Below are 27747 nucleotides of genomic sequence, written 5' to 3' on the forward strand. Positions count from 1 at the left end.
ATCCCAGGCCTGAGCCCCTGCTGCACTGCTGGGAGCTGAGTCCTGCTGGGATCTAGTGCCTTCCAGAGTGATTTCTGCCTGTACCCTCTGTGGGTAGTTGGCAGGCTGAGTCCCTGTTTCCCTTGGCCACTTCCTGCCACTGCTAATCTCCTCCCTGTGGCCTGTTCCTGGCAATGAGCCCTGCCTGGCAGAGCAGGCTGCTCATGGGGTGTCTTTGCCAGGAAATCCTGCCTCTGTCGCTGGCACTGGCCCTTTTCCGGAATCCTTCCTGGGTGGCACCGTCCCTTGCAGAATTCTCCTGGGATCCTCCAGAGTGACTCCCTTGCTGGTCTAGCTCCTGATCACCTTCCTGGATTCTTTCCCTTAAACTCCTCTGGTGTTTGCAGGGTGCTTAATGTTTGCAAAGCACTTTCATATTTCATCTCATGCTCAGGAGCCCCTCAAAGAGCAGGTGAGACCCCTGAGATTGGGGGTGCCGGAGTGGGCAGATCTCCTGAATGGTTTGCTCTGCCTCTGCCTTTGTGCCCTGGGACTGTTGGTGGTGGGAACAGGATTGGGTGTTAGTCTGGTGGGATCAGACCCGACTTGAGTTCAGCAACCTCGGTACTTGGGTTCTGGCTAGGAGAGAATTCAGAGCCAACACCTAAACTGTAAGAGAATGTTTATTTGGTAAATCACAGAGGTAGAAAAAGTAATTCCTAGAAGAAATGGGCTTGGGAAACAAGTTATAGAGGTAAAGGAAGGGCCCTTGGAGCTTGGGAGTAAGGAGGGTAATGGTAACATGCCTGGGGGGAGAGGGAGGCAGAGGTGAAGGGAAAGGCACGGGCTTGCTCCTGGGAAGGAGACCGCAGAGTCCTCTGTCCTAAAGGTTGTTTAAGGGTGGAAATTTTAAGGGAGGTCCCAGGGAAGATCTCAATAGAATATTCAGCAGCTTTCCAGGTGTGTCCTTCCAGGGTTGTGGTCTCCACTGATTGGTCCCTGCCATGGCGGGGATCAGTTATCCTACGCAGCTGGTCCTGAGGTCAGCTGTGGCTGGTTTTGTGGCTTTTCTGGGCCTGGAGTTGAAATACAACTGAAGCCTAGAGGTTATCTCTAGGGAGGAAAACCACATGAGCAGTGATATGCTAGGGGAGGAAAGGCCGCCCTAGGGGTGAGGTCCCACCCTACAATTATTCTTTGCTAGGCATCAGGGCTTTCCACCCTGGTGACCTTCTCTACCTGGCCCAACATCCTTGCTCTGCTCATGTCTGTCTAACTGCCTATCACAGGACAGGGACTGGGGGAGACCGCATCCTCAGGGTCTAGATGGGCAGGTACGTGGCCATCTAGTAGGGGCCCTGAGACATCTTCCTCTGGGAAAGGCATCAGAGGGTCAAGAGAGTCTGGGGCCTGCCGAGGGTCCCTGCCTGCCTGATCTGAAACTGTTATGGGCAGTAAGACAGATGTGAGCAGAGCAAGGACAACGGGCCAGGTACAGAAACTCACCAGGGCAGAAAGCCCCGGATGCCTAGCAAGGGGCAAAACTGGGAAAACAAGAACCTGCCCCGCATGGTAACCCGTCCTCTCCTAGCATATTGCTGGTCAGTTTAGGCCGCCTGACCTTTCCTCCTTAGAGATAACGTCTAGGCTCCAGTTGTATTTCAGCTCCAGGCCCAGAAAAGCAGCAAAACCAGACAAGCAATGCCATAGCCAAGGCTGACCTCAGGACCTCCTGCCTAGGTGCCGACCAACCAATCAGTGAAGACCCTGATCCTGAAAGGACACACCTGGAAAGCGGCTGAATATTCTATTAAGATCTTCCCCTGGAACCTCCCCTAAAATCTCCACCTGTAAAACCCTTAGGACAAAGGACCCAGTGTGCTCTCCCTCCTGGGAGCATGCCTGTTCCTTTCCCCTCCCCATCCCCATCCCCCCAGACATGTCACCTTACCTTCTTCACTGCTAACCTCCAAGGGCCCTTCCATTACCTCTATAACTTGTTTCCTAAGCCCATTTCTTCTACAAATTACTTCTACCTCTGTTATTTTACCAAATAAAATATTCTCTTATAGTTTGAGTCTTGGCTCTGAATTCTTTCCTAGCCAGAACTCAAGTACCAAGGTTGCTGAACCCAGGTTGGGTCTGAACCCACCAGTCTAACATGTGGTGCTGTTCTCGCTGCTCTCAACAGAGGCAAACGGAAGTTTGCAAGTACTGAACAAACTATTCCTTCTTGGTGGTTTATTGCTGTCTGCTGCCTAGGCCGTTTCAGCCAGGCTCTGTGACAACCCTGGGACTGCCTCTGCTCCCTCACCTTGCCTGTCTGTTCCTTCCGTGGGTCTGCCTGGCCTCAGGGCTGAGGAGGGCTCTGAGATGTGAGACCCTCCCCCTGCAGCCTGGGGTGCCCCGTGGTGTACTGGGCCTCCCCACCATGGCGCTGGGCTTCACCAGAGCCATTTGTGGACTCTGGGAGGCATACTTCTGGGAGGTGGCCTGCATTCTTCCCATCACCCCTGCTCTTACTCAGAGCCTGGGAAGAATTTCTCCCGGACAAACTGATGTTCTTCTCTACCTTGGAGATGGGAACAGCTTCCTTGTGGCCTGAGGTTAGCTCCCGAGAGGCTGAGAGGTGCAGCTCAGGCAGGTGCTGGGGTCCAGGCTGGAAGATGCCCAAGTCCAGAGGACCCTTAGGAATGTGATGGGAGCAGTGTGTGGGTGACAGCTCAGAGAGGAAGATGGGATTGTCAGGGTGCAGTTCTTTGTTGGAAGACACTTCCTTTCGATGAGGGTGGTGTTCTTCTTGGGCAGAATTCAGCTCTCCCCTTGTCCTTAGAGGTCACCTGAAGACCCACATTTCTGACCCCTGGTGGCCTCTTTCTTCCTGGTGAGGAAACCTGAGTCTGCCTTTGCTTCTCTGTGGGAGCTATTCCTGTCAGAGTTCTTATGCTACAGCTGCTGCAGTCCCACAGCCACTGTGGTTGTCCCTCAGCACCAGCTCTTCATGTTCCCCTAGTGTCCTCCTTTCCATGCAAGTGCGCCCATGTGTGCATGCATGTGTGTGTGTGTAAGTTTGGGATAGGTTTGCACCTCATGGCTGTGGAAGCCATGTGGCAGTTGGGTTAACTCTGGTTGTGCCAGAGTGTTTCTGTTTATACTGAAAGCCTAAAACCTTCTAGCAAAAGGTGAGATCTTTAAGCAAGAGCTATTGGGTATGTCAATGAGGTGACAGGGAGGTGTGGGACCTGAACTGGGGGATGGGGACACCATGCTGTGGTCTTGGCACAATGGAGTCTTGGCTGCTTCTGGATCTAAGGCAAGGGTAGGGAACGTCTGGCTCACAGGCCGAAATCACTTAGTCTGGCCCTGCCAAGGCAACTGCAGGCGGGACTCGAAATTCAATAAATCTAGGAGCTTTTTTCATAGGTAATTTTTAAGTTGATAATTTTGTATGGCCTGCAAATGATGCTATAAGTATCCAAATGGCCCTTGGCAGAAAAAAGTTCCCCACTCCTGCTCTAAACTGACTGTATCAGCTCCAAGCTGGCTCATTTCTCCTTCCCCTTAGTGCCTCATCTTGATAACCTCGGCAGTCCTCTGTGATGCCCCAAAGAATGATCTGTTTCCAAGTAGCCCTCCAGCCATGCATGTACTGTCAACTCCTCTTTGAATGGGGAGCCAATAATACACAGTTGGGAAAGGATAGTCTCTCTTCAATAAATGGTGCTGGGAAAACTGGATATTCACATCCAAATGAATGAAATAAGACTCTTATCTTGAGTCAACCACTGATTTTTTTTTTTCTTTCCCAATACGAAAAGCATAAAGCAAAAAAGACACAAAGTGAGTGAAATTCCAAATGCATTTTTGTTGTTTCACTGTCCTTTTAAGGAAAATTGCCAAAATTCATAGCAGATTTGGCAGAACATATGCTCAGACATTTTACCAAAGACAGTTAGTAAAAAACGTTCACCAGAAATCCTTAGAAAAATGCAATCAACCAACAGTGAGATAGCATGACAAAGTTATAAAAAAAACTTAAATATTAAGAACAATTGACCAAACCAAATATTCTCTAGGATGTGGAGGAACTGAATCCCTCATAGTCCTGGAAGAATGCAAAAAGGTACAACTGGTTTAAATCACAACTTCCTAATTTCTTTAAGTTAAACATTCACCTACCCTCTGACTCAGATGCTGCATTATGAGTTATTGACAAAGGTAAATGAAACATATATCCATATAAAGAATTATGCACAATCCCTATTAGGCCATTGATTCTGTAGCCACCATGGTTTCCCCTAATTCTTATTGTCCTACATGGAAGTTACCATCACCCGTGGAATGGCAGACATTGGGACACATGGCCCTTTGCAAGACCTTTGATATGGATTCCCTTCAAAAGTACTGACATACCCTGTGAGCAAGGGAAACATTCATGCTGCTCCCAGAAGCACTTGAGGTTGTCACACCCGCCCCCTCTTGAACATGATCTTTGAGTCTCCTAAAACTCATAGCATCCAGGCTTCATGTGAGTACCAGAGAGCCTGAAGTCTTTCCTAGAGGGATGTAGGCTGTAATTCAAATTTGACAAAAACAGGTGAGCTAATTTTGGCACCATACCATCCCCTCTGAGGCAGAGAAAGTTGGAGACCCCTGTAAAAGTTTACCTCTAAATGCTTGTAGAGCTCAAGCCTGCTTATGACCTACCCTACACAGTAAACAAAACATCCAAGATTAAAGAGGACTTAAAAAGGCTTCACTATTTTACAAACCAAAGGGACGTGGACCTGGCAGTTCTTGCATTGGTGACACTGGGAATATGCACCACAGGTGTCTAGGGGGACCCTGCCCCCCAAAAGGCGGTCCTTCTGCCAGCGGCCAGCTGAACTCAGATGATGTTCTCTGGGGTCAACACTGGGTCAGGCCCATGCCCCAGCTAGTCAGAGTGAAGGAAATGCAGGTCTCTTAAGGGCTCAGGCTACTCCTAATTTCCTCCAACAAATCAGAGGACAAAGTCAGCTTTCCTGAACACATTAGGATAGTGGCTGATGCAAACCGTGGAGACCTGCTGGGTGGTACAGCAGAAATACCTTCAGCCACAGAAATCTGCAGTGACATAAATTTGGCAAGAGCCCTGGGCAGGTCAGAAAGTGCAACATATACACACATGCTTCCCACCTAACTAAACCGTAAGGAAAATCTCCCTACCATTGCCCTGGCTGGTCTTGCTCAGTGGTTAGAGCGCTGGCCCACGGACTGAAGGGTCCCGGGTTTGATTCCAGTCAAGGGCATGTACCTCGGTTGCAGGCTCGATCCCCAGCCCCGGTCGGGCGCGTGTGGGAGGCAACCAATCGATGTGTCTCTCTGACATTGATGTTTCTCTCTCTCTCCCTCCTTCCACTTTCTGAATAGCAATGGAAAAACATCCTTGGGTGAGGATTAAAAAAAAAGTAGCAATAATAAAAAAGACATTCATGACATTAAAAAAAACACTAACTTTAAGGAAAAACCATCTTAATAAGAATGAAAATTAAGTGTATCCAAGGTTAGCTAAAAGTGAAAAATCTGAGGTGGCAAGGAGTTGGCAGTGAGGCTAAGTTGCACCTGCCCTGGGAACCTCCCCTACGAGCATGAGGGACATCAGGGAGGCCTGTGGAGCCACGTGTCCCCACTGCCTCTAGCTCTCAGTGCCATCTGTCAGCTGTCACACACTGGCCCACTTTAACAAGACCTCCCCGAGGCTCAGTGATAAGTGAAGAGAAACACCCGGAACCATGGCATTAGAAATACTGCTTCAAGGACAATCCTGTTCTCCAGCATCACTCTGAGGTACAGATTTAAGACACTATCTGACGACGTGAAATCCCGTCATACCTGGGGAGACAGGGCTCTGAGAGAATTCTTGCTTAGGGTTTTCCCTGTCTCCAGAAGAGAGAGGCATATGTGAAGCAGTCACTTACGTACAGGAGCTGTTTCCTCAGATACCCTCCCACAGTTATTGTCAGCAGCCCAGAATTTCCGAAATGGGAAGGAAGGGAAAGGACTTCACACGTGCACTAGGACAAACTCCACTGTTAAGAGGGAGACCCACTGGTCCTAGTTTGCCTGGGGCTGCTCTGCCATTCAAGTCTGCGTCCTGGGAAACCTCTCAGTCCTGGGCAATCTGGGACAACTGCTACCTGAGCTGCACAGTACAGCTCAGTGAGGCCCAGGGAGAGCAAGTGACTGGATAAATTGCAGGGGAAAAAAGTAGGTTCAGGCAGTAACTTAGATCTCCTGGCTCCCAGGGGATGGTAATTTCCATTAAACTAAGCTGTGACATCATAGGAGTCTGAGAATGATGAGAAGAGCCCAGCTGGGGGGACCTAGCCTCAGGCAGGGGAACCCTAGGCCTGTCACAGGCCCAGGATGTGATTTTCTCAGGAGGGAGGTCATTCGTTGGGCAGATGGGAGAGGGCAGGAAAAGTAACGAACAGAGGCTACTGTGACTTATTCCTCTGCTTCTGGTGATGACATGCTTGGAGGAGAAAGGGCCTAACGAGTATGTGATGGACACATACTCCCCAGGAAGAGTCCCCGGCCTTCAGGAGCTAGCTGGGGCTTCTCTATCATGTTTTCTGTACTTTCTTGTTTGCTATATTGGAAAGCTAGAGAAGGAGAAACAGAAGCTAGGTCGCAATCAGCAGGCTCTTATTATGGCTGAGGGACAGGGGTCTCCTTATCATAGAGAATCAAGACTCTCTCCCTGGCTACTTCCCCAGGGACACTGGAAGGATGGATGTTAATCCCGTGACTGGAAACCCACTTCACAGTTCCCCTTCCTGGGGGGACCTCCCTTCTGCATCTACCTCAGCACGTGTGCCCTGCAATGCGGACCAATGCCAATGCCTCTGCAGTGCTCGCCGAAATGCTCAAGCTAGCCCGAGCCAAGGGGGATTCGAGAAATTTAGAGAAAGCAAGCTTAATTGCTAGACCTTAACAAAGATCTAGAAAAAATTAATAAAAAACAGGTGAAAGACATGGAGATTTAATTTCCAGAAAGTGTGATGGACATCAACAGGAAATTCCCAGGGGAGCAGTATGTAAAGAGATATTCAAATGTCCTAATAACGTGAAAACTTCTAATAGAAGCAAAAATGTGGTATCACTTTACCCCTTGTAACAATGGCAAAAATAAGAAAAGTATAAATTGTTTCTGAGGACGCAGGAAGATGAGACTTTCACACCCCGTTCATCCATTTACTCGGGAAATATTTATTGAATGCCTACTCCACGCCAGGCACCATTCTAGGCATTCAGAAAACAGGAGCAAACAAGATGGCAAAGGTCCCAGCTTTTGAGAGCTTATATTCTTACAGGAGTGACAGACACTAAACAATAACCACAGTAAGTGAATAACTGATGTAGTTTGTTAGAAGTTATATGCTCAGGGAAAACAGATAAAAACTAGGGAATTATAAAGCAGATGAGACTGCCAAGGGTGGGAGGGGAGACTGACAATCTCATCCTATTTAATGAAATTGATTACATATATGGCTGATACCCCTCCTAATTGTATGTCCCAGAGATATTCTTACAGAAGTTTGTAAGGTGACATATGTGAGGATATCTGTCCCAGGATTTTTAATCAACTCTGGGAACTGGATGTGTCCAGCATTGGGAGAATACGTAATCGGGGGAATTCAGGAGGTAAAAAAAAAATAAACTAAACATAAGTATAGCAAGAGAGAGAGATCTTAAATATAGTGTGCAGTGAAAAACAGTAAGAAACAGAATATTTATGGAACAACACATTTTATAGTTAAAAACATTCAAACAACAACATACATATTTTACAAGAGTAAAATGCAAATTAATATAGTAAATACATTAGAGTGAGTGTGTATAAGGAGGGGAATGGGTACCGTGAATAAAAACACAGGGGGCTTCATACGCACTGATGAGAATGATGTGTCTAAGATGAGGATTATGACTAACTGAATTGCCTGTGCACTAGGTATAATAGCACGAAAAGCAAAGAGAAATTGTTAATAATTGGTTCAGATGTTTTTGAGTTGATAGGACAGAAAAAAAGCAAACGAGTTAAATGAAAGTATAGTGGCTTTCAATAAAAATATTGATATGAAGTACAGAGAGTTAGAATAGCTCCACAAAAACAAGCTTTATCTTGTATTCAGCTTAATGCCCAGTGCTTACAGAACTGTCCCTCTTTATTACTTACTGCTTCTGATTACCTTTCTCCTCTTTGCATGACTGTCACTTTTTTTAAAAAAATATATCTTTATTGATTTCAGAGAGAGGAAAGGCGAGGGAGAGAGAGAGATAGAAACATCAATGATGAGAGAGTCATTGATTGAACCCGCAACCGGGGCATGTGCCCTGACTGGGAATCGAACCCCGATCACCTGGATCCTAGGTTGACGTTCAACCGCTGAGCCACGCCCGGCCGGGCATGACTGTCACCCTTTTAATGGAGACCTGCTTCTTCTCTTTATGGTTCATCACAAATATAGGCTTTGAGGTTTTATATTAGACTGGGAGAACCAAAAAAGATTTGCATGAGGATGGAATGCCAGAAAGTCAGGAAGGGTTAGAAACATAAAGAAAAATATGATTTAATTGGTGGGTTTGGCTACTAAAGGATGTTAAAATGAATGGGCCTCAGAGGAGCAGACTTCAGAAACCTCTCCTTGTGCCCTTGTGTTCTGATGGGGTGTTCATTTTCAGGGCGCTGGGGGAAAATTCAGGCCTTTAGGGGAGGTAGGAAGGCTGAGTGTAAAGGGGCTGGCAGAATGATGACACTGGTGGATGGCACAGGCTCTTGGGGACAAAAGCCCCTCCCTTCCTGTACCCCCACTCCACTTCCTCACGCAGGCAGAAAAGGCACCTGACTAGACAGTATGAACCTGACTCCGCCCCACCCTCTGCTCTTCCCTTTCTGTCCTGGGCTCTGTCTTCCCTGGCAGACAGAGCCCAGTTCAGGGGCTTCATAGCATTTGTAACATAGGGGAGTAGAGTTTGTTCCACTGGGTACCTGGGAATCTCCTGAAAAGTCGAAGGGCCTCGGAATGATCAGGGGAATCCTTCAGCATGAAAGCTCTCATAATGAACAGGGTTCTCGAATTTGTTCAAGAGACAATGTGGTGCTGCTTGGGAAAAACACAGGGAATATGGTGATAGGAAGACATAAGAGATTATTGGGTTTTGTGGTCTGACCTGGAAAAAAGCCTGTCAACTTGCTTTTAGGATCTTGGAAAGACATCTGCCTCATGTTGCTGAGGGGACAGTGCTGTGTGTCTCCTAACCCTCCAGGTTGCTCAGAGTGGTGTCCTCAGATGCCTCCATCCCATCCTGTCTCCTTGCTGCCTCACTATGGGGCCCAATAACAGTCAATGATCATAAAGAAAGTCGCTTCATTCCCATCTGCATTCATGTCACCTGGGGAGGAGTGGCCTCTCTCAGCCAGAGGAACATTTCAACCTTACTAATTAAATTTCACAACAGACTAAAATCTGACCCAGAAAACACTGGGCAAGAAGACGGAGATGTGGTGACAGGTGCTACTTGCTCCCCAGGAAAGCAATGCTGGAGACTCATGACACTGTGGAGCGCCGAGCTGCTGGGGGAGGCAGGAGAACTTTTCATGGCTCTCCTAACACTCTACCAGTCTCTAAACGTAGCTACACATCTTCTTGGCCCCTCTTAGCTTCACTCTGGGGATGCCGGTGGGTCACCGACCCAGAACATGGCCCTGAACTCTGGTCCTGGAGTGTTGGGGGTCACTAGCTTTTACTCCTTCAGAGGTAAGGTCACTGAATGTGTGAAAATATGCCATATTTCTGTCCAGTCAGGAACTACACGGTCTCCCAGGGTGGAAGCAGGGCAGTCTCCCTGTCAGATAAGAAAATGGAAAGGATGGGTAGGGGGCAGGCAAGGGGACACAAAGGCTGATAAGCAACAGGAGGAAAAGTGACGGTGGGCAAACTGGAGGGGAAGTGAAGGTGTGAGTAATGAGGGTGGAAGGAGAGAAAGGATCTAAGGGTTCTAGGGTGAGAATAGCACTAAAAAAGGCAGGGAGAAAAGGAGGAACAGAAGAGCGTGGTTGTCCCATCCTCAAATAACCTCTCTCCACACCCACCAAACCCGAGGGCCTTCCCCTTCACTCGCCCCCCAGTTTCTTCAGGACCATCTTCTCCCGAGGCTGAGGGCCTTGTTCCAGGCCTTCGCCACCGTACCCCAGGGGAACTGGGAAGACCTCTCCACAGGTGAGGGTCCCTCAGGGAAGACCTGAATTTCTTCTCCTCTTCTGTCACCTCCTCCAGGTCCTGGCAGCATCAGCTCATGAAGACACTTGGCCTTGTCTTTCTGAGGTTGACTTCAGTTGCTGGAATACAGATAGAACAGAGGATGAGCAGAAAAATTTAATAGAGAAGTCACCGTCTCTGTGGTCTGAGAGGCGGCTCCCTGCATCAGCTGTGAGACCTCCTTCTTGTCTCTGTGCCCTCGGCCCTTTTCCTCACTTCACCAGCATGACCAGAACAGCCTCCTGACTGGTCGCCTTGACCACCGTTCTCATCCCACCAATGAATTCTCTATATCGTGGCTAGAGTTAGCTTTAAACACTCATCTAACCATTTCACCTCACTCTTCAAAATCCTTCAACATCTCAGGAATGAGGGCCGAACTCCTCAGCAAAGTTTAACAGGCTCTGACGCCCTCACCTCGGCTGACCACCCAGCCTCACTGCCATCACCTCCCTCCCCACTTCATCCTTTTGGAACCGCCAAACAGCAGGCCCTTCTTTCACCCCTTGTCTGAAATCTCCACAAGCTGTTCTTCCACTTCTCTGGAAGCCTTTCTCCTTCCTTAGTGAGCCCCTACTCACATTATAGGTCCTATGTCGGACATCACCTCCTCCAGAAAGCCTTCACCCGATCCCGAGGTTAGGATGGTTGCTGTTTATAAATTCTCACCAACACCCCAAGCTGGCCCCTATGATAAGACTTAGCACACTGTGTAAACCGGGTTGCCAACAACATGAGGGCACAGGATGTGTCTCAGTCACTACGGTATGCCCAACACTCAGAAGAGTATGGGGTGCACAGTAAGGCTCTTAAGTGCTGTAGAATGAATGAACCATTAACCAACAAGTGACTTGTGTTCGGACTCTATCCCACCACTTTCTCTCCTTCACTATCATTGATAACATTCTCTTTTCCTTCCTCCCACTCCATGGTTACTTCTCACTTAGCATCATCTTCACCAACCTTCTGAGATTATTTTCTCATCAAGCCTTGTATTCAAATCTTAGTCAACACTGTACCTATGTCATCAAGATTGAAGGGTATCAGGTATGCTCTCCCTTAACCTCCTGCCACCCCTTTTCCAACTTAGATTCAACAACACCTATATTCTCCATGGGGGCAGTGAGACCGAGTAGCCAAAGACTCAGGATTTTTTAATCAGATAGACTGGTTTTCAAGTGGTAATGACCTTAGGAAATGTCTTCATTCTCAACCCCTCAGTGGATAATTCTATGTATCTCATGTGCTTCCTTAAGGGTTAAAGGGGATAAAATACTTAAAGTTTTACCAGCTAAGAGTGCCATCTCAGTACACCATAGTAATGGTTATTACTTTCCTCCTGCCTCAGGGATGCTATTCAAGATCACTGCATCCCACATTGCCCTTCAAATCATTTCCTTTCATCTCACGTAGGAACTTGCTACATCAAATATCCCTGATCTCTTATATCACTGTCTAAATCTCTTCAAGATGATACAGTTTAATACCTATTTTAAAAACAAACACAACCTTCCACATGTGTTGGGCCCCCTTTAAGCCCAAATCTCATTTAACCTCCCCATTCATAAGCCAACTTTCTGAATGTATAGTATAGGGATTAGAGTCAATAATATTGTAATAACTATGCCAGGTGGGTACTAGACTTATCGAAGGAATCACTTCGTAAATTATATAAATGTCTAACCACTATGCTGTACACCTGAAACTAATGTAAAATAATATTGAATGTAAACTGTAATTGAAAAAAAAATTGGTCTGATAGTTCCAATATTTAGATCATCTGTGGTTCTGTATCTGTTATATTTTTTCTCACTGTTTTTAGTTATTTGGTACTGTTTCTTGACATGCTTGGTAATATTTGATTGGATAATAGACATTGTATATGACAAATGGTAGAGGCTCTGGCTAATGTTTTCTTTCTCCAAAAGGCAGAGTACTGGCAGATTTTGATCTACTTAAGAGTTTTAACTTTTGTTAGTGCTGATCTCTGGTTTGCCTTACTCCTCAAGCACAGCCCTTGTAGAGGCTCTAAAGGTAAGCCTAAGTGTTTGTTTACGCATATCTGTCCACCTTCTGAGGCCCTTACATCCAACCTCCAGCTCCCCAGCAACATAAGACTGCTAAGGTCTTTGCACAAGTGTTTAGCCTTGCAACTGCTGCTTTCAACTCAGGCTGGGAATCTTGCCCTGGATATGCACAGCTTAGGGACTGACAAACACAAGTGGAAACTGCACACTGAATTTTGGGCTCATTTCTCTAAGGTTCCTGCTTCCATTTCAAATCTCAGACTCTATGGCATCTCTGAACAACTTCTTCCCAGCCCAGCTGAAATGCCACAAGCCCTGGCAACCTCTTTCAGCTTGGTCTCTGTTCTTCGCTCTAAGACGTAGCACATGTTCTGGGGTGGAAAGCACAGGCAAATGAGGGTCTTGCCTAGGTTCTCCCACATTCTCTCCAGCAATTTCCTGTTTCAAGTCCTGTCTGACATGATTTTTCTCTAACACCTTCAGTTGCTTTAAGTATTTTATTCAGCTTTTATAAAAAAAAAAAAAAAATTCTTTTTTTAATTTCAGAGAGAGGGAGAGATACAAACATCAGTGATGAGAGTCATTGATCGGCTCTCTCCTGCACGCCCCCTGCTGGGGATGGAGCCCTCAACCTGGGCATGTGCCCTGACCTGGAATCAAACCTCCATCTCCCAGATCATAGGTTGATGCTCAACCGCTGAGCCACGCTGGCAGGGTTATTCAGCTTTTATACTTACTACCGATAAGCTACTCGGTCATGCTCAGACGTGGAGGTTGGACGTACTTTACGCTCATCCACAGATGTTCCAAAGTTCCAAGGTACTGACTGGTTTAGGTTTCCTTCTCTGTCACCTGGATGATCATGCCAGATTTTGTACTGTCTTCTTACCGTTTACTCATTACCTAGTTAATAAGCTAGCATGGATTGGAAGGGGTAAGTCTGGAGGCAGAGACCTCAAAATGGGACAATTTAAACATCGAAAAGAATACTATCTGCAAATTCTTCTAACATATAAAAGCCCAGCCCAGCCAGAGGTGGCTCAGCGGTTGAGCGTGGACCTAGGATCCAGGCGATTGGGGTTCGATTCCCGGTCAGGGCACATGTCTGGGTTGTGGGCTGGATCCCCAGTCGGGGGGCGAGCGGGAGGCAGCCGATCAATGACTCTCTCATCACTGATGTTTCTATCTCTCTCTCTCCCTCTCCTTTCTTCTCTCTGAAATCAATAAAGATATATTAAATAAATAAACAAATAAAAGCTAAGAGTTTATTTTGGGTTTGAAAAAATTACCTTAGGAAATTCTAAGGGACTAACTCATTACTCTAAAGCAGGTAACGGGAGAACACTAAACAAGCCTCTCCTCTGTATGAACTGTTTATCCACTGCCCAGCCTAAAACTGCGGGCTTCAGGAAAGCGGGGTACGATGCCCCTAGAGCTGCGATTAGCCAACTCCAGTCCCCTCGTCTGGGCCTTAGCATTCCTCAGGGCACCTCAGTGGCATTGAACCCAGGTGGACACTCCGGTCTTGCGGAGACTCTCTTCCCTCGGTCTTCAGAACACTTTTCCTTCGGTCCTTCACTTCACCATTTCTCCTGCCCCTTGCCCCTCAGCCCCCCGTGCCCGTCTTGGGAGCTGCCTCCCTCAGCCCTGCCACACTCACCTGCCACACTCCAACTTAGCGTTTTTCTCCGTGTCTGGAAAGGAGGAGAGGCCGCTCGGGGGCGGGGGGAGGCCTGGAGCGAGCCCGAGGCGCTCCTCAGGCTCTCCCGGGACCTGGATCCAGGGGGGACGGGTCTAGCCCTGAACTCTGCGGTGTCCGCCGCCTCCTCGCAGACAGAGCGAGAAACGCCGGTAAGTCCCGCGCGCACCCCCTGCCCCGGAAGGGAAAGGCGGAAACCGGAAGCTCCGTCCTGGAGACCCGCCCTTGTGGGCGGGGCTACCCTGGCATGCTGTGTAGGAAGCCAGACCCCGCGGGCTGAGCCGACCTGGGCGCTCAGTCAACCCCGGGGGAGGTTGAGACCTCAGCCCAGCCGCGTGGTGGGGTCTCGTCCACCTGGGGGGCGCCACCCCGCCCTGCCTGGTGGGAGGCAAAGCTGCACGCGCTGGGCCGCTCAGCCGGTGGAGGTGGTCTGCGGTGCTGTCGCTGCATCTGGTGGCTCCACTCCTACCCCTGAGGTTCCTCAGGGTGGGTGCCACTCACGCGGTCACAGGAATGAGGACGGGAACCGCAGTCCGGGCCACCCTGCAGTGAAACTGCCTGCGTGTCTGAGAGGGGGCAAGCTCAGGGATTAGGTAAACAAATCGTTACATCAGTTCCATGCACTATAAGGGAGTTGTAAAACGGGAGTGCAGAAGGGAGATCTTTTACTTTTAAAAATGTATTTATTGATTTTTAGAGAGAGGAAGGGAGAGGGGGAGAAAGAGAGAGAAACATCAATGATGAGAGAGTTGTTATTGCCCCCTCTGGGGATGGAGCCCGAAACCCGGGAATCCAACCACAATCTCCTGGATCCTAGGCTGATGCCCAACCGCTGAGCCACACCTGGCCGGCCCAGTTCAGTTATTTTTCTTTATTATTATTATTAATTATTATTATTATTATTTTTATATCTTTATTGATTTGAGAGAGAGGAAAGAAGAGGGAGAGAGAGATAGAAACACCAATGATGAGAGAGTCATTGGGGATCGAGCGGTCAACCCAGGCATGTGCCCCTACTGGGAATCGAACCTCGATCTCCTGGATCCTAGGTCGATGCTCAACTGCTGAGCCACGCCCGGCCGGGCCAGTTCAGTTATTTCTAAACCTAGTTCCCTAAGGTGTGAGCACAAGGAGTGCTTCAGCTCAGGCACATATTCCCCGTCAATGTTGCCTCTTAAAGGTCTTTTGACTCTCTTCACAAGTGAGCAAGTTGTATGTGATAGTTTCAGAAATTTAAAACCTTATTTCTATCGATTATTGGTTTGTGGTATTTGGGAAATGATCCACATTCATTGAGTCCCACTTCCCTTAAGTGTAATATGGGGTTAATACCCAGTCCTGAAATGGATATTCAACATCTAAATTCAGAAATATACAAAGTGCCACATACAGAGTGCTTACTCTAGTCTCTGTCATAAAGCATATGTATAATAAATATTAGGGTAATTCTTCTGTGACTGTATTATGTTCCCATCCATTCTATTCCTGGAATACTACTGGAATTTTTAGAATCTTATATTTTTGGTCAATTACCGTTTCAATGAATTTCTACCAGTAATTTTTCTAAAGTGGAATAATTGTTCTAAACTATTGGCTTCAAGACATCTGATAATGCTTCCCATGAAAAGGATGAGTCTTACTGTGAAGTTGGGATCAAGGCTGTTTGCAATCGGGAAAAATCTGCCTGTGCAGCTCCTCCCTGCCCCCTCTAGCACTTCCTATGCACCAGCCACCTTTGCTAAAAATGTTTCAAGAATGCAAACATTTTCTCGTGGTGATCCCCTCTTTTCATTCTTCACCTTATGTTAACTGCTCAATCTCAAGTTCAAGTATCATCTTGTTACTGCTTTCCCAGACACACACAGTGGTTTCTTCTCTATATTGATAACCACCTGTTTTGTAGGAAGGAACATACAACAGTATTTTACTTTGCTTGGTTGGAAATGTGTATCCTTTAATGAGAGTGTCACACATCGAGGGCAGAGACCATACCCTTTTCACCTTTGTATGTGTCTTATTATTTGCATGTTCAAAGAAGATGGAAGTATGCAATATGGCAAAATTACACGGTGTCTTCACAAAGAATATTCCAGGAAAATCTATGTTTTCTTCTGTCTCTGTGAATAAGAAGTGATGTCTCTGTGGTCTCCCCAGGTATGACCACCTCAAACCACACTGGTGTCAGCCACACAGTCTTCCGCTTGCTGGGCATCCCCAGCCTTGAGGACCAGCACATGTGGATTTCCATCCCCTTCTGCATTTCCTATGTCATGGGCCTGCTTGGGAACAGCCTGCTCATCCTCATAATCCTCACCAAGCACAGCCTCCATGAACCCATGTCCCTCTTCCTCAGCATACTGACTGGAACAGACATTGTCCTTTCCACATGCACAGTACCTCTGGCCTTGACCATCTTCTGGCTCCACCCTGAGGAAATCTCTCTGAATCGCTGCATCACCCAGCTCTTCTTCATCCATTCTGCCTTCATGTCTGAGTCAGGGATCTTGCTGGTGATGGCATTTGACTGCTACATTGCCATATGCTACTCACTAAGATATACCACTATCCCTTACACATGCACTGATTGGGAAAATTAATGTGACTATCTTTCTGAAAAGTTTTGGTACAGTATTTCCCATAATATTTTTTCTGAAAAGACCGACTTTTTGCAGAAGTAACAGTCTTCCACACACTGTGAGCACATTGGATTGACCAAATTTTCCTGTGATGATATATGAATAAATACCTGATATGGAATTTTTGTTCTAATGTCAACAATTGCTTTAGATGTTTTTCTAATTTGTGTTTCATATATGCTTATTCTCCGTGCCGTCTTTCGCATCCCTTCCCTAGATGCTCGCCACAAAGCTCTCAACACGTGTGGCTCCCATGTCTGTGTCATCATCCTCTTTTATGGCCTGGAATCTTTACAACCTCCACTCAGAGGTTTGGACACCACATCTCACCCCATATCCATATCCTGGTGGCCAATGTCTGCTTTCTGGCTCCTCCTATGATGAATCCCATCATTTATGGGATCAAGACCAAACAGATCCGGGACCAGGTGACTCATATCTTGTTTTCAAAACAGGTATGACGTTGAGAATGGGAACCAGACTAGTTTTCTCAACATTTCTAGCCATACACTAAGGTAAGATTTAGAAGCCCTGGTAGGTGAGGGACAGCTGAGACTATATATCTACATAGTCTATATGTATATATATATCTACATAGTCTATATGTATATATATATCTACATAGTCTATCTCACTGAGTATATGTCTCTGGAGTAAGTCCACAGGGGGGCTTGGGACACTCATTTCAAAGTCTCTGATCAATAATAAGAGATCAATTTCTTTGTGGCTCAGTGAGTTTTCTCACTCAGTGTCTGATAAATAAACCACTCCTACCCTATAACCCTAGATAGGCATTTGGAAAGAGATGAGTTACTAATAATTGCTGGGTGACTCTCTCCTGGTTTGTTTGATGCCTTGCTGTGGTGAAATGGTTCCCACTCCTCTTACCTACATGGGGATGCTGCTCTGCACAGTATTCCTTCTGTCCTCTGTCACAAAGCTTTATTCTTTACAGGCTCAGCTCCATCTGTATAGTTCTGTTATTGTCCTACAATTTGAAGGAAGGAATGGAGGGAGGGAAGCGGGCAAAAACCTTTGGCACCCCCCCCATGGCCTTTCCTCTGCCTTTCCTTTTCTCCCTCCTCCTCCTCTTCCTCTTCCTCTTTTCATTCTCTGCTCTCCCCATCACAGTAAAAGACTTTGAAAGACCTGTCTGTACTCAGGATTCAATATTTTTCTTGGTCTCACCCCAGCCAGACAGTTTTCCTGTGCAGTGGCCCAGCAGGTCACAGTAACCTCACAACACTGACATTTATTAGTCATTTTGGAAATATTATAAATTGATCTTAGACTTTCTAAGAAATATAAAATTCAGCAAATATCACCTATTTGAATATAAAGTAGTGCACAAAGCAGGATTATATCTGGAGACTGGCACATCAATAGGCTTCTCACAGAATCTGATTACTTCTGAAATCTGTACATGCTTCTGTCTTAATAGATGCTCCTTGGACTCCTTAAACATTGAATGTGAGATGAACAAATATGCCAATTCTACCCATGAAGACATGTATGAATAATAAAGTGCATTAATTTTATATAATTATTTAACTAATAAAAATTTAGTAAGATTTTTAGAAGAGCATAAAGTATAGAAACCTGGCTGAGATAATAGTCCTGTATGTATTTATATTAAGACACACATTTTTTTTTTACTAAGGTGGGATTACTTTGTTCTTCCTGTCTTTGTTATCTGATTAATAAAAAAAGGTACAAGGCTACTTTTGTAATCAGAATATAAAGTTATTTCCAAGTTGAAAAAATTTCACTCCATACATTCAGGATGAGTAAAATCTAGATTAAATACTTATAAAATAATATAAAGAAAACAAGATAATTTTTTTGCCAGCAACCATAAATGTGAAGTTTTGGTGGCCAAGCACTGAACAGAATGATACACTAGGCAGGCAAATGAAATAAAAATATATTATAAATGTCAGGAATCATTTTTCTTCTATGGATTGTGTACAGACATTTACGTACCCTTAGGGAAGAATGAAACTTCATTATTTATGAATATGGATATAAATCTTATGACCACTCCAGGGATGACTATAACTGCAACATCATCCTTTACATGAAGAATGAAAATTTGAAAATTATCTTTACACATTAATTGCTTGCATTAATATTACAGATTGGAAATAACTTTAATATTAATTTAATTCAATATTTAATGCCAATGTAGGCATTAAAAGAGGCTTGCAGCAAAGCTGGTTTAGATGGGGGAGGTTTTCTTGTAGTAAGACATCATAAATGTGAACACTTGGTGTGGGATGGATTTCAGAGCATGTGAAGGGGAGCAAGAGATAAAATAGAAGTTCTGGGAATAAGGCCATTTGGGAAGAAGGTGAGGCTGGTGGCGACAGCTGTGCCCCTGGGGCCCACCCTGATGTAAGTGCTTCCTTCAAGGGCTCTTGTGAAAGAGAATAAATAGCCCAATTGCCCGGTCCCCAACAAACTGAATTTCGTCTCCAATCTCATGCTTGTTCCTGAAGGCTCAGTAAAGGCTGGTGAGTGAAATAGATGTCTATGGTTGGGGTGGTTCCAGGATCAGGGTAAGGACTGAGCTGGTGTTATGTCCAAGACAGGCCAGAGGCAACAGGACTAGTGCAGGTTATTCATATATGTGGACACAGAATGATAAAGACAAGAGGTATCTTTCTGTTTGGTTACAGCAGAAGTGGAAGGTAAGGTGTGGGAAGGGAAGTTGAGAGTATATGGGTAGCTGAGGTTAATGAAGATTGGCAAATAGAGAGAAGTAATCCAATATATGACAAGTGTCCTAATAGTGAGACTGGACATGAGAATACAGAAAAGATATTGAATTAGACTGCAGACCTCTCTTGGCAAATATGAGAAGAGCCCTAAGAATGACAAGGATCTGTGCTGGGCTTTCCAAAGCAAGACCTGGGAAGTAGACCAGGACACCTTGGGCAGGTGTGAGAAGACAATAGTGGGGGAAGATCATTGAGTGGGGTATGTAGATAAACTTGTGTCAGACCAAAGTCACTCTACATTGGTCAGGAGACCAACCGAACAGGAAAATCCTCAATTGCTGAGCTCTCTGGCTTCTCTCTCTGGCTTCAGTTAGTAAAATTTCCTCTGCTGCTCCCTTTCCTCAGACACATCGCCATCACCAGCTTCCATAAGCTTTCCTCCTTTCCAGCTTTTCATTTGTTGATTTGTGTCTTCTACGGTCTCTTCTTTCTTGCCATTTTCCTCCTTTACTTTCCCAATCAAGTCTGTGGGGACACACACGAGCTCTCACATCCCTCTGGTGCCATCCCACTTTTTTTTTTCATGCTGGAGATCAGCTGCCTTCACTGGAGAGAACTTTTTCATAAAGCAGCCATATACTTTACAGGAGACAGTGCCCTAACTTAGACCATCTGATTGGGTCCTTTTGAGAGGTGACTCTGATAGCAGAACATCTTCTTCTAGCACTTGGAGGATGGTAATTGGTGTTGATTTTCCTCCCCAGAAAGGAAAATTATGGACACCAAGTAGGTAACTGGAGTGAAAGAAATAATGTTAATAAGCATGGGATATAACTTAGCTACTGAACTAAACATTTTATTTATTTATTTTTTTAATATGTTTTTATTTATTTTATTTTATTTTTATTTACTTTAATTTATTTTTGTTTAAAATATTACAGATGTCCCCTTTTCTCCCCAATGACGTGTTCCACCCCGTCCCTTCCCCCTCCCCAGTCCCTCTCCCCACCATTGTCCGTGTCCTTGGGTTGTGCATATATGCATATATGAACTAAACATTTTAAAATACTCTTTCATTAGGGGAAATTAACATTTGTCTTCAACTCTTCAATTTGTCTGCTTATAAATTTGGTGTTATCTCAAACCGTATGTTCATAGGATTCTGTCAAATCTCCATTTTTTTCTGTATCCCCAGTTTGTAATATGGTGCCTGTAAAACATTTCTGTTTCCTAAATGACGGAGTTAATGAATGAATGAATGAACACTAAAAACTAAATGATAGAATTTCTGCCTGAAGATAAAGTTTCCAAATATCATGCACATCTCCTCCCAGCAATAATGCCTTACTTTCCAATTTCAGTCATTTATAAATTTAGTTCCCTAAGGTGTGAGCATGAGCAGGGCCTCACTTCGGGCACACAGGCCCTGTCAGGGCTACCTCTTAAAGTGTCCTTGATTCTCTTCACAAGCAAACAAATTATATGCAGTGAAGTCAGAGAAATTTCAAATCTTAATTTCCATCAATTAAACCAAATTTGCCTGAAGAACTCTCTGACCTGCTTTCTTCAGTATCCCCAACGCACAGCCATCCGAAGCGGAACAAACGCTGCTTCATGGACACACTACATTTTGATTTGAATACCCATGTTTTCTTTTGTTGCTTCCCTTTCTTTTCATTCTTGTTCTTAAGGTAAAGTATCCACCACAAAGTCAAGTTCAAGTTTTTCATGTTCAAGAAACACTTGTTACAGCCTTTCCAGATATATAGAATAATTTCCTTTGTCTTTTCATGATCCTCTGTTTATAGGAGAAATGTATACAATAAAATGTTTTATTTGGTTAGCTGGGAATATGTATACCTTTTAATCAGACTATCATTTATTGAAGCAGAGACTATATTCTATTTGACCTTTTATTTTTCTTATTATTTGCATGTTCAAAGAAGATAGAAGTGTGCAATATGCCAAACGCTCTTGGTGCCTTCAGAAAGAATATTACAGGAAATACTGTATTTTTCTCTGTGTCTGTGAATAAGAAGTGATGTCTCTGGTGGCCTCCCCACATGTGGCTACCTTAAACCACACTGGTGTCAGCCACACAGTCTTCCACTTGCTGGGCATCCCTGGTCTAGAGAAGCAGCACATGTGGATTTCCATCCCCTTCTTTGTTTCCTATGTCATTGCCGTGCTTGGGAACAGCCTGCTCATCATTATTATCCTCTCAAGGAGCAGCCTCCACGAACCCATGTACCTCTTCCTCTGCATGCTGGCAGGAGCAGACATTGTCCTCTCCACATGTACGGTACCTCAGGCCTTGGCCATCTTCTGGTTCCATGCTGGGGAGATCTCCCTGGACCGCTGCATTGCTCAGTTCTTCATCATCCACTGCACTTTCATCTCTGAGTCAGGGATCTTGCTGGTGATGGCCTTGGACCGCTACATTGCCATATGCTACCCACTCAGATACACCACTATCCTTACACATGCACTGATTGGGAAAATTGGTGTTACCATATTTTTAAGAAGTTATTGTACAATTTTCCCCATAATATTTCTTTTGAAAAGGTTGACTTTCTGCCAAAATAATATTATTCCGCATACCTTTTGTGAACACATTGGCTTGGCCAAATATGCTTGTAATGACATTCGAGTGAACATCTGGTATGGACTTTTTGTAATAATAGCGACAGTGGTTTTAGATGCCCTGTTAATCTTTGTCTCCTATGTGCTGATTCTCCATGCTGTCTTCCACATGTCTTCCCACGATGCCCGTCAGAAAGCTCTCAGCACATGTGGCTCCCACGTCTGCATCATCATCCTCTTTTATGGGCCTGCCATCTTCACTACTCTTACTCAGCGGTTTGGACGCCACGTTCCTCCTCACGTCCACATCTTGCTGGCTAACGTCTGCATTCTGGTTCCACCTATGTTGAATCCCATCATATATGGGGTGAAGACCAAGCAAATCCGAGAGAACGCGGTTCATATGCTTTTCCCAAAGCAGGAGTAACTTTGGAAGAGAATAAGAGTTTTCAGCATTTGTAGCTATTCATGGTGTGGCCTATCTATGGAGGTGGTGGGTGGAAACATTAGTGGTAAACTGAAACACCTGGAAATAGCTAAGAAATTGTGTTTCTGGGGCAAGTTCACTAAGAATGTTACAGGATATGAATATTCAACTGTCAATGCAAGAGAAAGAAAGAGAGAGAGAAAGAGAGTGGTGGCATGTTTGCCTGAGCAACTCTCTACAACTTTCCTAGGCATCTTAGTTGTTTTTTTCTTACTAGTTAAAAAAAAACCAACCTTATTTTAAGGACAAACCACTTAAATTCTTTTAAAAATGAATTTCCATACCTAATATCTTCTTTTACTGAGGACATATTATTTTTTCCATATTAATTAGGATTCTTAATCTTTAAATCCTTAATTTCTACTGGCAATTAAAAGCAAGCAATTAGCATTCTTTAGATTGGCTAATTTATGAATATATTTCATAACATCTAGAACCATAGGCTTTTGTTGGCAATTATCTACTTTTTTTTCGGAAACACGTGTTTTTTTAAATAAAAAGTACAGGACATTTACTAACAGATCCAAATTTCTTTCAGTTTCTCTTAACAAGAAGCCAAAAGTTGGCAAAATTAGACTTATCTTGCAATTAATGCTTTAGTATTTTTTGTTATTTGGAAATATCCAGATATTCAATAATTTCAATTTACCAAGGTTTAGAAAACCATTTAAGTACATGTACAATATAATTATTGCAAAAGAGTTAACCTAAAAAACAAACAAATGCTTTTAAATCCCATTTACATTTATTTTACTTGCTCCTAAAATTATGTTTAAATTACTTATGAAAATTTTATCATTCCAAGTTATATTTTTGTTGAAAAATTTTGCAATAAAGATAACATGAATTTATTTGACTAATAAACTTAAGTAGAATAAAAGTATTATTTAATGCTGGTGATTCTAAAGATATGCCTGTTGAACCAAACCAAACTCAAAACTAGCTTTAATAGCAAATATTTTCTCAGCTCATGTGATTCTGAAGAGCATTTGGGTTAGTTTTTTTATATTTTTGAGAATTATCGTATAAACATTTGTTTGTTTTGTTAATGTAAGAAACATTCAAACCTGTGAAGAATTTTTGTGAGTTTATTTGAGCCAAACTGGTGACAATTGCAGGGAAGCAGAATCTCAATGGATTAAGATAATGCTCCAGAGAAGGCCAGTTTTGCACCTTGCTTTATAGATTACAATCAAAGGAGAAGATGCAAGTGGGTTACATGGAATCCATTGGTGATAGATTAGGAAGGTGGCAGAAAGCAAACAGGGGAAACCTCTGGGATTGGTAAAAAATAAAATGATAGCCGCATTCATGTTTTACATAGGTGGGTACAGGATAGTTTACAGTCAACAGTTAACAAGATATCAATAACAATGAGAGGATTCTTAGTCTCTGCCTTGGTGCACTGAGGGCCAGAAATAAAGGGGAAATTAGGTTTAGTAGTCAAATAAATCCATGCTGTCTCTGTTGCAAAATTTGTTGCAAAGGCCTGTGTTTATCAGGTATGTTATCTCAAATGCAAAAGACAACTGACAGGCTTAGTTAAAGTGAAAATTAACCTTTGTTAGGGAAAAATACTGCCTTAGGGTGTGACTACCAACCATAAACTGCTTATGTTTAAAAAGTTTTAATTTCAGACCATCCTTTGTAGTTATTTTAGGTCTCTGAGTTTGCAAGGCCACTACGAAGGCCTGCCCTGAGCTTTCCAGGTTTAGTATGTTTAGTATAACTTTTCACCCATAGTTTAAACCAATTTAATATTAAAAATTAGCAATACCATTCAGTGGTAGAAGTATGTTATATCTAGAACATACATACATAAACATACAGATAAACATAGAGATCTGATAGCTTTTATTTTAAAGTGCTAGTTTTATGTCCCATGCACACAAAACTCAGAGGAAAAATTGAATCTAAATTATATTTTTGGCAGATGAACTAAATTAAGATTTTGCTCAGATGACCAAAGATTTGCATGCTGAAAGAATTCCTTTAAAGCCACTTTAAAATTAATTTATAATCAATTAAAGAAAGCACTGGATTTTCCCTGAGAGTCCTGAGATCCTCTCTTTTCAAGGGTGCCCTGTAAAGTGGATTTGTCAACAAACCCAAACAACAGAAAATGGAAAGAGAGTGTGCACAATAAAGTTGGAAACCTCAGAAAGTAAAAGGAATGGCTTCAGAACACCTGGATATAAACGGGCAGATTTTCCTAGAGGAAGCTGGTGCCAGCAGGGAGCCTGAGTACCAGATGGTGACTGCCACTAATCTGGAGACAAAAAGGATGGGGGAGGGGAAGAAGCGTCACATGTCATTTTATTTCTTACTTCCAAGCCAATAAACGAAGTACAAAACAAGATAGACACACAAATAACACAAAAACAGAACAATAAATGGAGTACTCTCCTAACTAAACCTCAGGTAACCAGGGCCTATTTCTTCTCTCTAAAGTAAATAAATGGTGCCAAGAAAGCCTGGAGCACTGCAGCTGGAGAAGTAGGCTCCCAGCACTCCACTGAGGGTTACAGTGCCCTGGGCTGGCTGCCAGGAGTCCATCCCCTCATAGGAGATGGTGGTAGTGAAACCAGACCACTATGGGTCCGGGCTGCCTGTCACTGCTTGAGTCAATTAAGCAGAGGCAGGGTTGACTTGTATATGAGGATTTATTGCAACATCACTGGCAAATTGGGAGAGGAGCAGGATTTGTCCGCATAAAATCTGCTCTACTGCCCCCTATAAACTTGCTGCTTATATTGGGTAGAAGGACAAAGATCACATGGGAAAGTAGAAATTACAGGGATGGGGAAGTAGGCAAGGCGGGCTGGGGGTTGCAAAGGGCGGTCCCCTCTGGGATTCCATGGTTTCGGGAACAAGGTTGTTAATCTTTGCATGATAAGCAGTTCTCAGAAAAAGAGAATGGACCACATTCCAAGGGTAATTCCAGTGTCCTGGGCATACAACTCCCAGCCAGGTTAGAAGGTGCTTTTTCTAATTAGAACAGAACAATCACAGTTAACAGAACATGATTAATATTTCTTATAACTATAGCTGAACAATCATGGTCAACAAAGCATGATCAATACCTCTGCCCCTAATAGTAGTGCAGTGGGAGAGTTTGATTTAATAACAGACCATCTTCTCTTTTCCTATTTTTGTTAGATTCCAATACCATTGGCTTCTTCTTAAGTTCCTCCTGCTGTACCATGACCTCACATTTCTTTTGAATCACTTGCTAAAGGCAGCCCAGTTCTGAAGGGTGCACCCTAATGGACTATAGTGAAGAACTGAACTAGAATTTCCCCTTCTCTTAGTTATAGGCTCAAGTTTCCAAAATACAGACAGAAATACAGACACAACAAACACACTTAACACAGCCTCTCAGATGGAGGACCCTAACTAAATTCAAAATGTAGATGGCTTTGTCCTGAGGGAGAGAAAACCCAGAATGTTTCCTTTCCATAGGATTAAAAGCTCAGATAGAGAGGAAGAATTCCTGGCTGTACACGAAGACTTGACTTACCCCAGAAATGGAGCAACTTACCCTAAACAAAACCAATCATAGAAGTCTAAAGTTGCTTCCTTATTCCAAATGAGCCATGTATCCAGGTGACAGCATCTGCTAGGGGAAGTCCCTCCAGAGCCCCCAAGAAAACATAAGAAAAAAGCTCCTTGGCATTGGGTCTGCCAATGATATTTTGGATATGACACCAAAAGCACAAGCAACAAAAGCAAAATCAATAAGTGGAAACTACATCAAACTCAGATGCTTTGAATTGGGAAAAAAACAGTGGGCAAAATAAATAAGAAACCTATGGAATTAGAGAAAATATTTGCGAAACATATACCTGATAAGGGGTTAATATCCAAAATATATAACGAACTCATGCAATTCAAGAGCAAAACATCCAAACAATCTAATTGAAAAATGGTCTCAGGATCTGATTAGATTTTTATTTTTTTAAAATATGTTTTTATTGATTTTAGAGAGAGAGGAAGGGCAAGGAAGAGAGAAATGTCGATCAGCTGCCTCCCGAATACTCTCAACGCCCCCCACCAGGGATGAAGGCTGCAATCCTACAGGGAACTGAGCCAGTGACCTCTTGGTGTATGGGACAACACTCAAACAAGTGAGCCACACTGGCCAGTGCTAGACGGATTTTTTTCTTTATTTTATTTATAGATTTATTTCATATTTTAGTTCTTTAAAAAAATATTTTTATTTACAATGTAAGTTTGTATTTTAGATTACACTTAAATACTTTTTATTTTATTTTTTTATACTTTTTTTTAATAGTTCAAAAGATTACAGCTGTCCCCTTTTTGCCCCATTGATCCCTTCCACCCAGCACCCACTCCCCACCCCAGGCTTTGATCACACTATTGTCTGTGTCCATGGGTTATGCATATATGCATATAAATTCTTTGGTTAATCTCTCCCCACCCACCCCCACCTCCCTTTGAGATTTGTCAGTCTGTTCCATGCTTCTATGTCACTGAATCTATTTTGTTCATCAGTTTATTATGTTCTTTAGATTCCACATATAAGTGAGATCATGTGATATTTGTCTTTCTCTGCCTGACTTATTTCGCTTAGCATAATATTCTCCAGGTCCATCCATACTGTCCCAAAGGGTACGAGATCCTTTTTCTTTGTAGCTGCATAGTATTCCATGGTGTGAATGTCCCACAGTTTTTTTTATCCACTCATCTACTGATGGGCACTTGGGCTGTTTTCAGATCTTATCTATTGTAAATTGCACTGCTATGAACCTAGGGGTGCATATATTCTTTCTGATTAGTGTTTAAGATTCTTAGGATATATTTCTAGAAGTGGGATCACTGGGTCAAAAGGCAGTTCCATTTTTTTTTTTTTAATTTTTAAATTTTATTTTTGTTTCAAATATTACAGATGTCCCTTTTTCTCCCCAAAGACCCGTTCCACTCCATCCCATCCCCCTCCCCAGTCCCTCTCCCCACCATTGTCCGTGTCCTTGGGTTGTGCACATATGCATATAAATTCTTTGGTTACTCTCTCCCCCTCCACCCACCCACCCTCCTCCATCCCTCTGACATTCGTCAGTCTCATCTATGCTTCCATGTCATTGAATCTATTCTGTTCATCAGCTATTAAGCTCTTTAGATTCCACGTATAAGTGAGATCATGTGATGTTTGTCTTTCGCTGCCTGGCTTATTTCACTTAGCATAATTTTCTCCAGGTCCATCCATACTGTCCCAAAGGGTACAAGATTCTTCTTCTTTACAGCTGTGTAGTATTCCATGCGTGTAAATATCCCACAGCTTTTTTTATCCA

General features: G+C 43.9%; 1 protein-coding gene, 1 long non-coding RNA gene and 1 pseudogene across 2 annotated transcripts; 2 read left to right on the plus strand and 1 right to left on the minus strand.

Moving 5' to 3' along the window:
• Positions 1-3819: 3819 nt before the first annotated feature.
• Positions 3820-14145, minus strand: LOC107544169 (uncharacterized). Its single transcript, XR_001603878.2, has 3 exons — positions 13971-14145; positions 10215-10363; positions 3820-9870 (listed from the first exon to the last, which is right to left on the minus strand). It is a non-coding gene; the product is annotated as an uncharacterized LOC107544169 (long non-coding RNA).
• Positions 14146-16109: 1964 nt separating this feature from the next.
• Positions 16110-17178, plus strand: LOC107544171 (olfactory receptor 52B4-like; annotated as a pseudogene).
• Positions 17179-21373: 4195 nt separating this feature from the next.
• Positions 21374-23032, plus strand: LOC107544170 (olfactory receptor 52B4-like). The gene has a single exon (XM_016221961.2). It carries the CDS (start codon positions 21407-21409, stop codon positions 22373-22375), a length of 969 nt encoding a protein of 322 aa, XP_016077447.2. The 5' UTR covers positions 21374-21406; the 3' UTR covers positions 22376-23032.
• The last annotated feature ends 4715 nt before the right edge of the window (positions 23033-27747 follow it).

This window comes from Miniopterus natalensis, chromosome 11 (assembly GCF_054644295.1).
Source record: "Miniopterus natalensis isolate mMinNat1 chromosome 11, mMinNat1.hap1, whole genome shotgun sequence".
Classification (NCBI taxonomy): Eukaryota; Metazoa; Chordata; class Mammalia; order Chiroptera; family Miniopteridae; genus Miniopterus; species Miniopterus natalensis.

What these genes read in the sequence shown, in the direction of transcription:
- LOC107544170 (XM_016221961.2), top strand. Translation starts at nt 21,407, where the DNA reads ATGTCTCTGGTGGCCTCCCCACATGTGGCTACCTTAAACCACACTGGT.